Source organism: Triturus cristatus, chromosome 5_1, assembly GCF_964204655.1.
Source record: "Triturus cristatus chromosome 5_1, aTriCri1.1, whole genome shotgun sequence".
Classification (NCBI taxonomy): domain Eukaryota; kingdom Metazoa; phylum Chordata; class Amphibia; order Caudata; family Salamandridae; genus Triturus; species Triturus cristatus.
Genome location: NC_140587.1, coordinates 709,962,218 through 709,979,046, shown reverse-complemented (window position 1 = coordinate 709,979,046; position 16,829 = coordinate 709,962,218). Strand labels below are relative to the sequence as shown.

At 45.0% G+C, this 16,829-nt stretch overlaps 1 protein-coding gene across 1 annotated transcript in view; it reads left to right on the top strand.

The window, feature by feature from the left end:
- The window catches only part of MEP1B (meprin A subunit beta), a 330,890-nt gene that overhangs the window by 247,830 nt on the left and 66,231 nt on the right, over positions 1-16,829 (top strand). Inside the window, exons 11-12 of the mRNA XM_085605695.1 lie at positions 7,200-7,667; positions 16,387-16,566. Coding sequence (XP_085461821.1) covers positions 7,200-7,667; positions 16,387-16,566 — 648 coding nt within the window. The remainder of the gene's footprint in view (positions 1-7,199; positions 7,668-16,386; positions 16,567-16,829) is intronic.

The following is a 16,829-nucleotide window of genomic DNA, read 5'->3' as shown; positions in this document are numbered from 1 at the left end:
ATGGACACCAGCGAGTAGTAGCTGGGGACTTCAATGCCCTGCAGTACTTAATCTTGCTATTGCTGCCACTGAGCCGTTCCTAGATGACTGCAGCGGGAACATCGACACACACAGCTCCGACCCCTGATGTGTCCGTGGCACACAGTGATGCTGCCATCACCCCGCCACACACACCAGACACAGAACCTGTATCAGGGGAGTAAGAAGGGGATGTGAACTACTGTGTGAGGAAGGAGGCAGTAGCAGCCATCACCACCGTATGGCCTGTCCCTGCCTGGTTACGACCTATGCATCATGGCCTGGGAAACACCCCCTAGTGACTCCCTGAACACTCTGCGACTTTCACCCGAACCCCAACACGGACTGCCATTTCTTCACTGCTGGCCAATGACACACCTCTCCTAATGCGCACTGCACTCTCCCTCTTCCCAATCACTGTGCAATCCCCAAAGGACTCTGGTTGGCACACCACTGGGTTTCCATGTGATGTGGGCTTCGGTGGCCATGTACAGCCCCAGCTCCGTCAATCACCTGAATGTGAATAAAACATTCTAAATCACACAAATGTGTCATCACTATGTTCACTCATGTATGAATGTATGGCTGGATGTAGGAACAATGATTGCTTATGAAGGTACACCCTGGTAACTGACATCTATGCACATGTGTATCCCTGAGACACATGGCCAATTGGATGACTGTGAAGGTAAGTACTAGCTGTGTCCCCATTGCACATCAACAACAATCTCACAACCCCCAAAGTAGGTACACGTCCATGTATTGAATAGGGCTGTGTGTAGGACTGACCCAAACGAAAGCAGGCCAGGAGTGGTGTCCTACACCACATGTGACACCAGAAGTTCACGTTGCATACCTACTCACACACATCTGTGTGGACACATTCTGTTGTGATATAGGACATTGCTCCACATGGTCAGAGGTTGGACCCCATCTCACATTGCTGAAGTCACGTAAGTGCACATGTTGTCCAGCACCTATCCAAAAGCAATGTCTGGCTCACAGTGGTGGAGCTTGCCAAAGGGACACCCCCCCATTGCACATGCATCAGTCAGTTCCTCCCTGTGTAGGGACGAATCTCATAGTGCACACGAGTGGACAGTACAAACAACACACCTCACAGTTAGACACCAGTGGAGTTGCATAGACTTTATTGACATGTGCGTGTCGGTACGGATGAGACAACGTCCATGACAGGCAGAGACATGCCTAAGACACTTACAACCAGCATGGGTACATGTCGAGGTTCAGAAAATGGTGGGGCTAAAATGGGCAACATTTATCACGAATAGCAACGCTCTCAGCCCACCTTGCCTCGCTGGATGAGTCATGTGTTGTTTGGCGTCTGACCATTGCCCCGTTTGAGGGGGCACAACTCACTGCCCATGGGATCTGCATAGTGCTCTGCCTCCGGAGTGCTCCGATTGTCTGCTCTGCTGACAGCGATCAGGTTTGAGGGTCCGACAGGTTCGCATGTCGTGCTACATTGCCATGTGTGTCCTCTACCCCAGCAGTGTGTCCGAATATGCAACGTTGCCAAACTACGCTTTGTTGCACCGAGCATGGACCTTAATCACCTTGCCCAGGTGTGTGTACACACGTGTTGTTACACACACATGCATCCAGAGCCCGGACAAAGGCAGACATGTCCTCTGTTGTGGTGGGATATGTGAGCAATCCCCACGATGCAACAAGTTGTTGGTGCATATGCTGTGGGTGAAATCGGATGTGGCGCAGGATCATAGTTACTCGTCCGTCAGTGCCCCTGCAGCTTCATGTGCATTGTGTTCCAATAGTACGTCTTTGTAGTGTTCAAAGAACACCAGGGTGAGCCAATCCATTAAGTGGCCCGGGCAGGTGTGCTCAGCCCACGCCGTTTCACCAATCCGCAACACAGCCCAATAGGGGAGCGCCTCGATGTGGTCACTGCACATGAGGAATTGTGCAATCTCCCATGCACAACTACCAATACATACACAGTATGTCAGGGCATCCCATGCACGGCTGTCTCGGTTACACTCCTGTTCGTGATCCAACAGGGGGCGCAGACACAAGTCATAGTCCAATTCATCAACAGTTGTGTTGGATAAGCAGACATCCATGGGATACTTGAATGTGCATGATTGGCAGTGGATCCAGGGCTGGACGCAGGTGACGTAGGCAATGTGGAAGCTGAGCCGGTAACTGATCTGCAGCACTGAGAGTGGCAGTGCACCCAGTAAATGCAGCATATATGCACGGTACTGATCCACTTGATGGGGGTTGTGCATGTGCCCGGTATGGCCTACCATTGCATTGATGCATCTCGTGGAACCGGCACTCTTCTGAACTGCAGCAGTTGTGTGGAGGATATGCCACAGCTCTGAGCAATTATTCGAATGAGTGTGCAACGTTGGGGAGAGTGGGTGGCCGTTTCCGTGAGTGTCAAGGGTATCCCATGCGGGGGTACCACAGGCAGGTGCTTCTGTGTGTGGGTGTGGATGAGTCAGATAGTTCATTTGCTGAATGCATGGTGTGGGAGTCATCCCCGTCTGCCATGGCATCTCGCACAGGGTGTTCCAGGCGCGTTCTGGACCGAGGTCAGAGGTGCAGGTGTCCTCCTGCCTTCTGCATTGGAACAATGGAGCTTTCATCCCTGATGTTTGTCTGACTACTACTTCCGTTTTCTGATTGTGATGTGGCTTTGGCGCTGAGATTGGGACACGGTCTTGGGCTCATGGTGTACGGATGGCGATACACACACACATGTTGGCATGTGGAGCCAGGTGCCCGAGAGGCCTTGCGCTGCTTGTGCAATCTCACTCAATCTCTCTCCCGCGCTCTCTCCCTCTCTTTCCTTTGTTGGGCGCATGGCACACCTTCTCTTGGATGTGGTCTTCCAGGCTGTGTGCTACGGATTGTCCAGTGAGGAGCCGCTAGGACTCATCCTAAAGGTTGTCTCGGATTTTGTTTGTATTGTGTTTTGTATTGGTGATTGCATTGTTGTTTGACTGAGTCTCCATTTTCTGGCCACGCATGTCTGTTGATTTTCCTGCTTGTGCGACATCAGGCAAAATATTTGTATTGGGATTCGTGGTGTTGGTGTGCAGTATCTTAGTCCAGGGTTGGGGGTGGTCCCGGGGGGGAGGGGGGGGGGGGGTTTCGGGCCTGGGTGTGGTGTCGGTGGGTGTTGTGGCCCTCTTGGGTGTCCGGGCCGCATTATGGGTGGCTCCATGGCATCTGTTGCCCTTCCGATGTGGCCCTGGGCTATGCTCCCTTTTGTGGTGCTGGCTGCTGTCCGACTTTACACCAGGTCAGAGCAGGTGTAGATTTCCTGCTGTTAACATGCCTTATCATCTGTTTTGTGTTCTTATCGCCGATCTGGCTGTTCGTTGTGAATGTTGAGGGGTGATTTGTCACGGCTTTTGGCATGGGAACGCCCACTCTGCATCTGTTAGCGATAGTTGCGGGAGGCCTGTGTGGCGATGTTTTTTGCGGCTGCTTTCGCGGGTAAACTGGTGCTGTGGGCTGTTAACATCAGCTTGTGAATGGGGAGGTAAATTTATCACGACTTTCGCTGCGATAAAGTACCGTTAATTTGGCGATAGCTCCTTGTGAATATGCCCCTCAGTGTCTAAATCTCTTGGAGGAACTGAGATTATCAGTGGAATTAGCTACATCAACTGTTCAACACAATCAAATGGTCTTGACTAGATTCTCAATGCAACCATATCTTTTTAATATATTTAACACACAACATAGATTTGTTTTAATACGTTTTAGATTAGATATATTTCACTGTTTGATGTCTTTTCCAAGTGTCAACAATTGGTCAAGTGAATTAATGCCTTCTCCCTGTGATAATATATCAGAACAATCAACGATTCGCATCCAGTCTTTTGTACATTTTATAAAGATCTGAGGAGATCTTTTATTGTACCTCTAATGAAATCTTCAAATTTTAAACAATGTAGGCTGGCGTTTTTACATTAGCAATTACTCCCTAATTTGTTTACATGCGTGGTACTAGCACGATTTCTCAGGGCTGCATTAACTAGAAGAAAATCATTACCTGCTGCATGCTAAATTGTGTCTGCTTTTTAACATTTCTGTTACTGGATTTTATAATATACTGGTTTTTATATGTATGCTTTTATGATACACATTGTGAATCAAATAAAGATGAATTGATTGATTGATACATTGGTGCAGGTTAAAAGTTCGGTAACAGTTGCACCGTCAAGCCAGACATAAGAATCCATCTAGGTTAATGACTGCCCTCCTACCATCTGCTTTGCTGCCCGAGATGACTGCCCTCCTACCATCTGCTGTGCTGCCAGAGAATGGCCCACAACATAAATTATCTAGTTATCGAAGACACTGTTTCAGCAGTACAATGTCATGTGTGTACCCCTGAAAATTCAAGCTCAGTCAGCTGGATAAATAAACAAAATGATCACAGCTAGTGGAGGGAAAGCACTTTTTTGTGTCAAAGCACACAGCTTCTGCCCAATCAAAACATGTTCTCCGGTCTCCCAAAATGTAAGCAGAGCCTAAGCCCCTCTCAAGTGATAACTGTCTGGCGATAGCTGCACTGTTATGCCAGACCATAAAAATGTGCTTGGAATAGACAGGGCGGAAACTCAAAAGTTACGAAGATCTCATAAGCTCAACCTTTTAGACGAGTGTGCTCTACCTCAGGTTCAACGGATTTTTCAGGCTCAGACAGGTAAGCTGTCTCACACAGATTTGAAAGATTCAAGCAGTAGATGGCAATTATGTAAATTATGCATAGTGTTAGTGAGGTTATAAAACACATTCAATTCATTTAAAGTGGTGGTAGGAGTTTCACTAGCTCCAGAATAGGCTGTGTCTCCTTTGCACAATGCTGTCTCCACCACCTCGGGTCATGCTGGACCAAGGGGGGCAGAACCGGTTTGGACTGAGCTCAGAGCCTCTGAAGCAAAGAGAACTATAAGAAAAGGGGGTGTAAGTTTTGGACCTAAAACCGCAGGAATTTAAATTACTTCTGGAAACAAGAGGACCCTGCCAAGAAGAAGAGATGAAGAGCTGTGTGAGGTGCTCTACCTTTTCTGTGTGAGGAGTGGGTTGGCCTGCAGTTGCTGTTTCTGTCTGTGGCAGAGAAAAAGGATCGATTATTTTAGCCCTGCTGTGCAGAGTCTCCAAGAGCTTGTGTGTGCTTGCCTCCTGTGTTTTGGAAGACTCAGGGACAGCAAAGTCTTCCTGGTGCTGTACTTCGTGGAAACTTCTGGGTGCTTTACTTATGTAAAGTTTGTTTGTGCTTCACCAGTTGGGAAATTTATTTATTAAAAACTAAACTTCCTGGTGCTTTATTAGCTGAAAGCTTCCTTGTGCTTACTTGCCAAAATACAGAATCCTCTGTGACCAAAAGTGCTGGGCTGGCCTTTCCGGCCACTGTGTGTGGAGCCTGCAGCACTACCAACCAGTGCCGTGTTGTGAGGCCCGAGGCAGGGAAGGATGGCCGCTCATCAGCCGAGCCAAGCGTGAAGGAGACCCCAGTTTCGCTAAGTAACCAACACAGCAGCTTGGAATCCCGGGCAATGCCCCCGAAAGCCGCAAAGGTCTCGCAGCACCAGGCGCACCAGACCGATGTGCCTCTGGCACCCCCAGCGAAGGAGCAGGGCCTCGTGAGGCTGTGCTTGGTCTAGCGCACCCGAGAGGTAGCTGCATGAATCCCTCCGCCCTTGTGAATATCACTGAGGAGTTTGGTCTCTGAGTTGTCACAGCCTCCGAGCACAAAGGTTCCTCGTCTGAGATCCATCTGGACCTCTTCCCCTTCCATACCCACCCTCACTGCGGCACACAGTCAGGTGGCCGTATAGCCCGAGAGCAGGAGCGCCGTGCTCAGGGTGAGTTTCGAGTGCAGGGGCATATGCCTGTGGCACTCCTGGGATTTGCCTCAAACGTGCTGTGTTGATTGGTGACTGGGCGGAACGGTTGCTCTATTCCTGCCTGGAAGATCTGAGTAACAAGTGTTATTTCTAGCTTTGTAAGATCTCTGTATTGTGTTTAGGGTAATAGTTCTATGACGTATACAAGGCTATTTACTGTATCATGCTAACTGTATGCTCATGACAATGGCCTAGTTGGCAAACTGATTGTGGTTTATGTGTCGAGATATAATGCAAGTGATATTTTTATATAACCTATGTGGAATCTCTTTTGTGGTGTGTGTGGTGTGTCACTATCAAATGCTATACACATTGCCTCTGGGATAAGCCTGACTGCTCTGCCAAGCTACCAAAGGGGTGAGCAGGGGTTATCTTGGGTGTGTAGCTTCCTTACCCTGACATGAGTGGTGGGTTTTGCCTGCCTTAGGTGCATACCCTAGCCAACCAGAAACCCCATTTCTTACAGTTTTGTTACTGATCTAACTCTTATCAGTAAATTAAATGAAAAAAACTCCCACTTCATTTTGTAGGAGCGCATCTACAAAATTTCATGAGGGGATATTTCATAGATTCTTCTTTTTGTTTACGCTTTAGCCTTGCTGCACAGCATTGGGTAAGCTGTATAGCATCTCTGAACACCATTGGCAAAGCGAATAGCTCCCAATAGCACAAACTATTTGGTGTTGCCAATGTTTTTTTTTTTTTTTTTTTTTTACAGAACTCCATATATTGAAAACTGGTGCTGCAAATATCCTGTGATTGCTCCTTGTTTCTAGCCCAGCATAGAGACAGTCTTAGGTTGGGTCACTTCAGCCTTGTAACATCAAATGCAGAACATTTTGATACATCAAGCCTCTATCTAGAGACATCATAATGTCTTTTTCAACAAACTTTAAAGTATTTTCTCCACAAAATCAAGGAGTACATTAACATAACAAAATGCCGTAGATATTATACAAAGTACAATCTTGCTGTACCTGACATGTTAGTTCATCAGAAATGTATAGATTAGATACATTTAAAGGACGATACCTCCCCTATATAAACTCCCTTCTAAGAGTATTCCAGTGCAGCTATGAGGACACATACACTCACAAAAAGAATGCCTTTTGAGTACTGTTGCATCCAAACCACCATTAATGGAACACAGTCAACGTATGCAGTATTCATTCTTATGATGTGTACGAATGACATTATTGTAACTGTCAATCCACTCTGTTATATAACATTCAATGTGCCATGTAAATAACTCAAAACTTTATTTTTTAGGTGATATTGTGGGATCCTGGCAACTTTTCCACATCTCACTGAAAGTTTCCAACAAATTCAGAGTTGTTTTTGAAGGCGTAAAAGGAAGTGGCAGTTCAAGTGGCGGCTTCTCCATTGATGACATCAATCTGTCGGAGACAGTATGCCCTCACCACATCTGGAACATCAAAAACTTCACCCACGAGCTCAATACAAGACCTGCTGGACTGAACGGGCGTATCTACAGCCCACGGTTCTACTCCAAATATGGCTACGCCTTCCAGATTGGTCTATACTTCAATGGGACGGAGAGCAGCCCATTCAACTTGGGCATATATTTTCACTTGATTTCGGGTGCCAATGATAGCAACTTGCAGTGGCCCTGCCCATGGAAACAGGTCACCATGACGCTCCTGGACCAAAACCCAGATATTCGCAGCCGTATGTCAAACCTGAGAGGTGTTACAACGGACCCTACTGAAAAGCACGGTTTGTATAGACAAGTCTTTTTCTTCTTGTGTATATGCTGTTGTACCAATAATCACAACACCATGGGTTGGTGGACATTTGGCAGTCATGGGTGTTTGAAAGCACATACACTGCCGTTCATCTGTGCCAAATGGTTACTGTGTTTGATATGTAGCTATGATATATATGTTGATATGTTTCTCACAAGACCCAAAGTAGCAAAAGAAAACAGTGTAGAAAGACTACTATGGAACCACTCCCGATCCACTGCCAGTTCTCTAGAGAGGAATGGCTGCATGTCTCTGCCATCATGACCTTATTATCGTCAGTACCACAATGTTTGTTTTGTTCTTGTTCATGTCGGCAGTGTAGATCCAATCTAAAAGTGATTTCTTTGAGGTGTTTATTGCTACTTTAAAATGATGGATGTGTGATAGTGTTCCCTGACTTTGGCCCTGTATGGTATGAACACGAATGCTGACCAAGTAGAGCTCTAATACAGGTCTCATTAAGGCCTTTGACCCCCTACATGCATTCAGTATGGCCGAAACATGTAGTTAGCTAGATAGTCCACTAGATAGTGGATGTTTGAGCCTTAGAGCTCAAGGACATCCCTCCCTTCTTTTTTCTCATTAAGGACTCTGACCCATACAGGCATTCAGTATGGCTGAAACATGTTGGCACTAGACAGCGGCTGTATGAGCCATTGAACTCAATGATATCCCGCCCTTCCTTGTTTAATTTTACCCAGGGTACCCATCTAACAATGAAATATCTTTTCGGTTTACCCCAAAGGAAACTTTCTCATTCTGGGTCCCTGGAATTAGCCAGTAAACAGTCTCAAAATCGAGGTTGAGTCCATCCTGGTAGAATTTACTTACCAGGATGGGATAACATCACGAAAAATGAAGCATGCCACAAAAGTGTGGGTAAGGTTTTCTTATTTAGGCTCTCTGGAACATATACGCTTTCAATTACTCAACACAATCGTTCAGGTGAGGGTGTCACATTTTGAGTGATATGGAGATCTCAAAATGGTCTGGGATGCAGAGAAGGAAAGATCCACCTATTGCTCACACAGTGAAAAGGTTATGTCCAAACATCTACGCACCAGATTTGCAGAGCTAATGTTGTCAGCCATATGGAATCTTTACTCCCAGGTGTACAGGTCATACAAAAGATTTAACAAACAACTTATGTCTGAATTCCAGATGGAAAACTGGAATTAGATGAGACCATCAAGAGAGCCTTATTCCAATCCCTATTTCAGCACATCTGTACTGGTAAACCTGGAAAGAAGAAGGCAGTCTGGCATTTTCTAACTCAATGATGTCTGTGCATCCCACAGAATGAAAAACGAAATTAGACCAGCCCATTGGACTACAAGAACTTTTAGCTTCCATATGGGCGATGCAACCCTATAAGACACCTACCCCAGAATATTTACAGCCATGTTTTATGAAACATTGCTTGAGACCTCACTGTGGCTGTAGCCAATCTGTTTCAGACCTTTGCACATGTAGGGCCTGAGACCCAATGAATGTAGGAAAATGAAATTACTCTAATCCTTAATCCAGGCAAAGATGGGAAGACTAATTATACAGGCAAATGCTCTATAAAATCTCAAGGTGAAGTTTTATTTTTCCAAAGTACTTGCTAATACTTTAGATGAGGTACTCCCCAGTCTTACTGAGCCAGATGAGTTGGGATTCGTTAGAGGCCATTTTAGGAAAATGGCCCATCTAATGGTGAAAGCACAGTAAAAGAAACTCACAGCTCTCCTAACAGCTTTAGACACTGGGAAAGCGTGTGTAAGGGAAGTTGGGAGTTCCTTTAAGTCATACCTGGCTAATTACTACTAGATATGCAAGTACTAGCAGATTTTTAAGGAATCTTGGGAGTCAAAGATTTTACTACAGAAGCAGGTTCAAATGCTTTTTTACATTGGCAAAAGAGACATGATGCAGGCATGTGACAGCGCTATCTCTCAGATAATCTACATGATAGTAACTGCGCCGATGTAGGGTTGGAGACGGTCTTGTCCTCAAGAATAGATGAGGAAATGTGTCCATGAAGATAAGATTCACAATATTATTTAAAAAAAACAGTCAAAAAATAAGTACTGACTTAAAAAGAGCTCAAGATCAGTAAATTAGAAAAACACAAAGGTTTATGAAAAATATTAAGTGCAATACAGAAGTCAAAACTATAGTTAGTTTCAATAATTAATTCATTGGGCTCAGAAATCAATTGCCGTTAGGGCTCTTAGCATTTAAGATAAATGCAGCAATAATCAAAGACTGGAAAATAGACCAAGGTCCTGATTACGAGTGAACCCGTGGTGGCTGTTCGGGGACCGCCGCACCAGTGGTCCGACCACCATATTGCAATTACGGAAGTCAGACCATTTTGGGACCGGCACAACCACCAGGGAACCACACTCCCTGGCAGTGGCATTGCGGTCTGGGGCAGCAATATGCTTGGGGTGCCCTACAGAGCCCCCTGTTGCCACTGTACACTGGGATGCATGCAGGGGGAAACATGGTGTGCCACCCCCTGTGTGCATGCATGCCCAGTTCCTCACAGCATGGATTAAACACTTAATGCCATGCATGAACTTGCTTTGGCATTTCTGTGGCAGTGCATTTTTCAGAGACACCGCCATGGGAGCGCCAGAGGACTGCCCGCCAGACCAGGAGAAAACTCCTTGTATGCTGGGCGGCCGGTGGTCGACTTTGGTGGTGCAGGGTGGTAGAGTGCCACCTCGCTCTCACACCGCCAATGTCGGAATCCGCCCCTAAGTCCAAAGTGTACAGTTAATCAATGGAGAAGCGGGAAGTATCCCTAGTAGAGACCTAAAAGAATCAGGCTCATCCCCAAAATCAAGGTTCTCTATAATACATTTTACAATGGAAATCACAGTTAGCACGTGTGAGCAAATGCTACAACACATCATCAAGTCACAGTACAGCATTATAAAACATGATATATTGCCATCATCCTACACTATCACCTAAATGAATAATCATATGATCCCCTCTGACCTATTGTCATCAGAGGTATCAGAACAAATCTGGTCATGAAAATATTCATAAATGTATAGCCCACAGTGAGCAAGCACAAAGAGGCTTGAAAAGTAAGTAAGATTTCCTCAAGAGTTTCTTTGAGTGCAACAGGTCAGCACATAACATCAGTGCACATATTGCTATTTGTGGTGTCAATGAGAAATATGAACACACAATGAATATAACTGATGTTCATAAGCTAGATGGAGTTGAGGCCTAGTTTGGCCTATGACAGGAAAACATAGTTCTCTACATCACAGCTTTATTGTTTCAATTGCAGAAGGTTCATTTTAATAGCAAATATAATTCTAATCAGAAAATAGCTACAACACGTATTCAGGAGCGGTGTAAAGGGTGCTGTGTTAGAGTAGAAGATTATTTTGTTGACACTCAAATGGTATTAATATTTTGTTTTTGGGAACATGATATGTGCAATAGGGATTGTTTTAGATATGGAACTGGTTGGATTTGGCCCCCTCTGCATGGTCATCCACAAACATTTTGCCTCAACCCTCCTGTTTTTAGAACCCTTTTTTGTTGACTTTTAAACATCTGTGCACTTTACCACAGATAATCAGTGCTAAGTGCTTGTGCTCTCGTCTTTAAACATGGTGAAATTATCTTACACCCAATAGGCACATTTATTTAATTAAACGACCGTAGTCAAGTGGTACTACAGGTACTCAGGGCCTTTAAATTAAATGCTGCTAGTGGACCTGCAGGGCTCAATGTGCCATGCTCTTAAGTAGGAGTTCAAACATGTCTCAGACCTGCCAGTGCAGCTCGTGAGTGCAGTTTCAAATTCCCATTTTGACCTGGCAAAATAAATCCTTTGCACAACCGAAACCTCCCTTTTAATACATATACATAGGGGTGAGCAAAATATTTAGTTCCGCCAGTGGAATTTTGGTGACTCCGCGTTACTTTTGCAATGCTGACTTCCAACCAAATTCTGGCAATCGCTGCGTCGCTTAATTGTTCCCTTGCGCAGCTCCGGGACAGTAAGTTGGCAAGTGAGATTTTCCATCCTGTAGTGCGATTTCCGTTCGCTAGGAGAACATCCAGTGAGATTTTCCTAATGCAGGCGGTAATGACCGCAGTCAAAAGGATGTCGCTCAAGTAGAAAATTTAATCGAGCAGCAGCAAAATCACCTTGAGTAGCTGCGGCCTCTGGTGCACCATGTGGTGCCATTTGCGCTGTTTCAGAATGGAATGCGTTCCTGTGGCTAAATCACAGCGCAAGCAGCACAATGTGCCTATTTCCACCCATTGGCGAACCTCTGAAGAATCTTGCAGATTTTTTATGTAACTGCGTAGAATTACATGAAATGAAATTCTGAGAGTTCCACCCACCCCTACATAAAAACACCGCTAGGGTAGGCCCTAAACAGCCCATAGGGCAGGGTGCAGAGTATTTAAACAGTTGGACATATACTTTTATGCATGTCCTGGTAGTGAAAAACTCAAATTTGTTGTTGTCACAAAAACAGTCAGGCTTAACTTAAAGGCAATGTGTAAAAAATGTATGCAGCACTTCATACAGTTTTAAAGTGAAAACACAACACAAGAAAAATCCCACATCAATTTAGAAAAATAGAGTAAAATGTACTAAGTAATTGGATACCAAAATGACAAAAATCCAATCAGTAGAACTGGAAATATGCAACTTTAAACATTTCAGTTCAGTAGAATGTCTAAAAGCACAATCGCCACTCACGGTTATCTGGTTTTGCAAAACCGGGTGCAAGTCGCAATTTCAGGCCGACTGCCAGTGCCGAACAGGCATATAGGGCAATCAGACAGTGCCTTCTGGGGTGGTCTGAGAGGTATGTGGGCTGGTTTTTAATCTGTGTGTGTGCCTGGATATGGTCTGCTGGGCCGACTTTTATTGTTGATTTATCTTGTGTTAAACAAACATTGCCTGTAGCAAATTCAAATCCATGCAGTAGTCCATACCTCCCAAAATATATATAGAGCGTGTCTTTACAATGTAATAACTTTATCAATTTGCAAACATGGGACACGTTTTTTTACTTTCTTATTCACTAATTGGAGCTTTAATTTGGTGCCCGAGCCTATTTTCTATCCCAGTCCGATCCTGTCAACTGTGATGGAGTGTGGGCATGATACAGGGACCAGGTTAGACCTGCTGAAAACGTTAAGTTCAAAGTCCAGCATGAAGAGTTACATTACAGTGAAAGGGCTGCGAGGAGCACGGAGAGCATCAAGGATGGTCGTCAATGTAGCACGAAGAGTAGGCCAGGCATTGTGGACTGTCATTGCTGTTGTACGAAGATCCTGCCGTGTATCGCAGGCAGTCATGCTGGAGCTTTGTGTTGGTGACCACCCCTAGCTGTCAATGCTGTAAAACAAAGTGCAGATCTCCCGCTGCAGGGCATCATTAACGGTCACTGTGATGCAAAGAGTAGCGTTCCCCAGAACTTCGGGTTGGCGTGAGTCATGGGCGGCAAGATCTTGGCACGAACTGGACCGTTCCCATTCATGAAGAGCTCAAAATTTAACTGAGCTGACCTGAGGACACATCAAAGGTCCAGGACCTGAGGGGCACCACTTGGTGGTCAGGAACTTAACCTAGCAGAGGCCAGCAGGGCCAGAGGCAGGTCCAAGCAGCATGGCGGCCGGATAGTTGCAGGGAGCATCTGGAGGTTGTTATGTCCCTGTGGCTCAAAACAAGAGGTCAGCTGGCTGACCCTTAGAGTCACTTCAGCCTGGGATGAAGCGTGCAGGTCCAATCTTCCTTCTCAGCAAGCAGGGCTGCAGAGCAGCAGGGCAGCAGAGTGGCTGTCTTTCTGGCAGCAAAGCACCACTGCAGTCCTTTTGCTGTAGCATCCACAGGTCCAGTAGTGTACTGAGGAGTTGGGTATTGGGGTCCAATATTTATACCTGGTGCCTATTTTGAAGTGGGAGTCGATTGTGGAAGTATCCACCCCCTTGAGGTCAAGCATCCCCTTCCCCCCTGCCCTGGCCCTAGCATGTCAGGGGACATAGGAGGCTAGTGACAACCCCTTTATGACTGTGCTCAGGTAAAGCCTTTGTGATGTGCAAGTATGGTAGGTGACACTTCCTCTCCCTCATCAAGTCAGAGATGGTGCATTCTGCCAACACCTGTGGCTCTTGTTCTTTGTGGATGGCTATCAAACAGTGAAACAAACTGCCAGCTACACCTAGTCATGTGACCCAGTAAACATGCTGCAGGCACCAACTGGTTAGGACAACAGATATAAAGGTAGGACCCTCAGACTCACTCTTCAGATCACTTCTGGTCCTATGAAGGACTCAGAAGAAGGACTTCTCTGCTGCTGAAAGGACTGTCGTGCTGCAAGAAGGACTGCCCTGCTGCCTGAGGAAGGAAGACCTTCTCCTTGAAACGAGAATGACCAGAGTGACTCCAAGTACTAGCTGACTGTCCTCATGCTATTGGGAGATACCAAGCTCAAGAGAACTGTCCTGCTTCCGACCAATTGTCAAGACTCAACTGGACCTGCCTCTCCCCTGGTGCTGGCCTTCGCTGGAGTGAGTCCTCATCCCTGAGAGGTATCCCTGAGGTCCTGGACCCTTGGCTGCCATCAGAGTGTACTCCTCCTGAACCAATTGTGAGTTCCCTTAGAAAGAACGACCTTGCATCACAGCACCTCGCATCTCCTAATCGGTGGCCTCATCTGTACTGACATAGTGCGAGACATCTAGAAAGAGGACCTCACATCTCAGCCCTCACAGCTCCTCATCGGTGCTGATGTAGCGCAATACATCATTCCACATCAAGGACATATGGTACATTTCTCAGTGGGACTAACCTGTTCCCTTTATCCTGTCCGTGCTCCTTTGCAATCAGCCTGATCTTGTGACTTTTTACTGATCCAGGGTGACCAGATAACCACAGTTGCTGTTTTGCGCTTCTTGGCACTATTTTTACCTAAGACTTTGAGATTGCATAGCTCCAGTTCTACTGATTAGATTTTAGTCATTTGGTGTCAAATAAGTTATTAAATATTAGTCTGTTTTTCAAAATGTATGTAGGTTTTTCTTTTTTTGTGTTTTCCCTTTATTACTGTTTAAGTGCTGCATTAATACTTTACACATTTCCTTTAAGTTAAACCTGACTGATTTTGTGCCAAGCTACCAGAGGATTAAGCACAGGCTAATTTAGTGACTATTTGTGGTTCACTCCGACAGGATTGTGGCTGTTGCTTGAGAAGGGTTCACATCCCCTCAACCAACAACCCAGGGGCGAATTTACTGGAAAAGGTTGGTGCGCTGAGCTACGTCAAATTTGGCAGCGCCACGCTCCAACATTTTCAAAAAGCTGTGATGCCCCTGCATTTTCCCGAGTGCTGGCGCTAAATTTAGCTGCCTAGCGCCAACCCAGGAACCCTTGCACCTTAGTGTAAGGGTGCCTGCGTTGAAGGGGATGATTGTTTATGTGCAGGAAGGTGTCCCTTCTTGTACATAAAGAATCCATAATGGCTGTTTGTTAATTCTATGTGTGCTGCATTGTGCAGCACACATAGAAGTAGCAAATCGTCATTATTCAACGATTGTTTATGTGCAGGAAGGGACACCTTCCTACAGATAAACAATCATTAATGGGTTTTTGTTTTTTCTATGGGTGCTGCAGAATACAGCACCCATGGAAAAATCAAAAACGAGGAGAAATAAAAGTATTTCTCCTTGTGCACCACTCTAACGCCTGCTTTTGCATGATGTTGGGTTTTGAGGTTGCCACAGATTTACACCTCCTTGTAAATCTGGGGCAGCGTCAAAAAGCAATGGGTGTTGCGGTGGAACGCCCACAGCAACACCCATTGCACGCCGCTTTCACACTAAATGATGTGTGTTAAGGGGCCGCATTTACAAGTCAGCATTAAGCCATAAAATGTGGCTTAACGCCCCTTTGTAAGCATGGAGAAGGGGATAACGCTACCAGAAGGTCGCTAAAAAGTGACACCCTAGTGGCGTTCTTCCCTTGTACATATGCCCCACAATTTATGACAGAGCTGATATTTACTTTGGTTATTCGATGAAGATATCTCACCCATTGTATGTAATGTCCATGAGATTATGTAAAAAATAACATGTTGTACTCGGAAAAAAAACAGTCTACATTTCTGTTGACGTTTTAACATTTTGAATCTAATGATATTGTCATGTGCTGTGCCTTTCTACTGCTTACTACACTTGATTTCTTTCTTCCATTTTTGCTTACTTGTCATGATGAAATTCAAACAGATGAAGAATGGTCGATGACTTGTTTTTCAAAACTCATTACAAAGTAATCCAGGATTAGAGGCCTTCTCTGAGAGTCTGTCTGTAATTTTCTCATGCTTTGTATAATATTTAACCAGAAAATTGTTCTAGACTCTAACAGGGCACGCTAGACAGTAATACTCTACACCATGACACTTAACCACTCAAACCATTTGGATATGTGTTAAACATTTAAATTAAAAGAGGGGTTTGGACCCTAATGGCTCCATTATTATTAACTATTGAGCACAATATGCAAGGATGTCTAGTGCAGAATCGCATCTCTTTAATGATAAACCTATACAAGGAGTCACGTTTTGTCTTTTGCGAAGAATAATTTGTGCTAGGAATGTATAGTAGTATAAAGACTGCCATTCTTTGCGTACTTAAATATTTCTTTCTGTTTTTAGAGAGTAGTGCATTTTACTGGGACAGACCTGACACTGTGGGATCACAACAAACGTTCCCTGATGGAACAACATATTTCAGGGGCCCTGGAAAAGGCACTTCTGCATTCATCACACATAGCAGAGTAAGAAGTAGAGATTTTATAAAAGGGGATGAGGCCTTTATTCTTCTTTCTTTCGAAGGTAAGTGTTGTTTTACATCAATTTCCTATGGCACTACTTGTTTTCAGTAGCTCGTATTTTCTATGCATTTCTCACATCAGACCTCATGCAAGGACATTATTTACTATTTACCAGGCGTAGACGTGCACCTACCATTTAGTGAGTTGCAGAAACATCGACCAATTAGGAAACGTGTCTGTAATAATGGTTGTAAAACAGACCCTAATGATTTGCCTTTCTTACTTCGGCTTATTAGTTACGAACCATCATTATTTTAAAGTAGT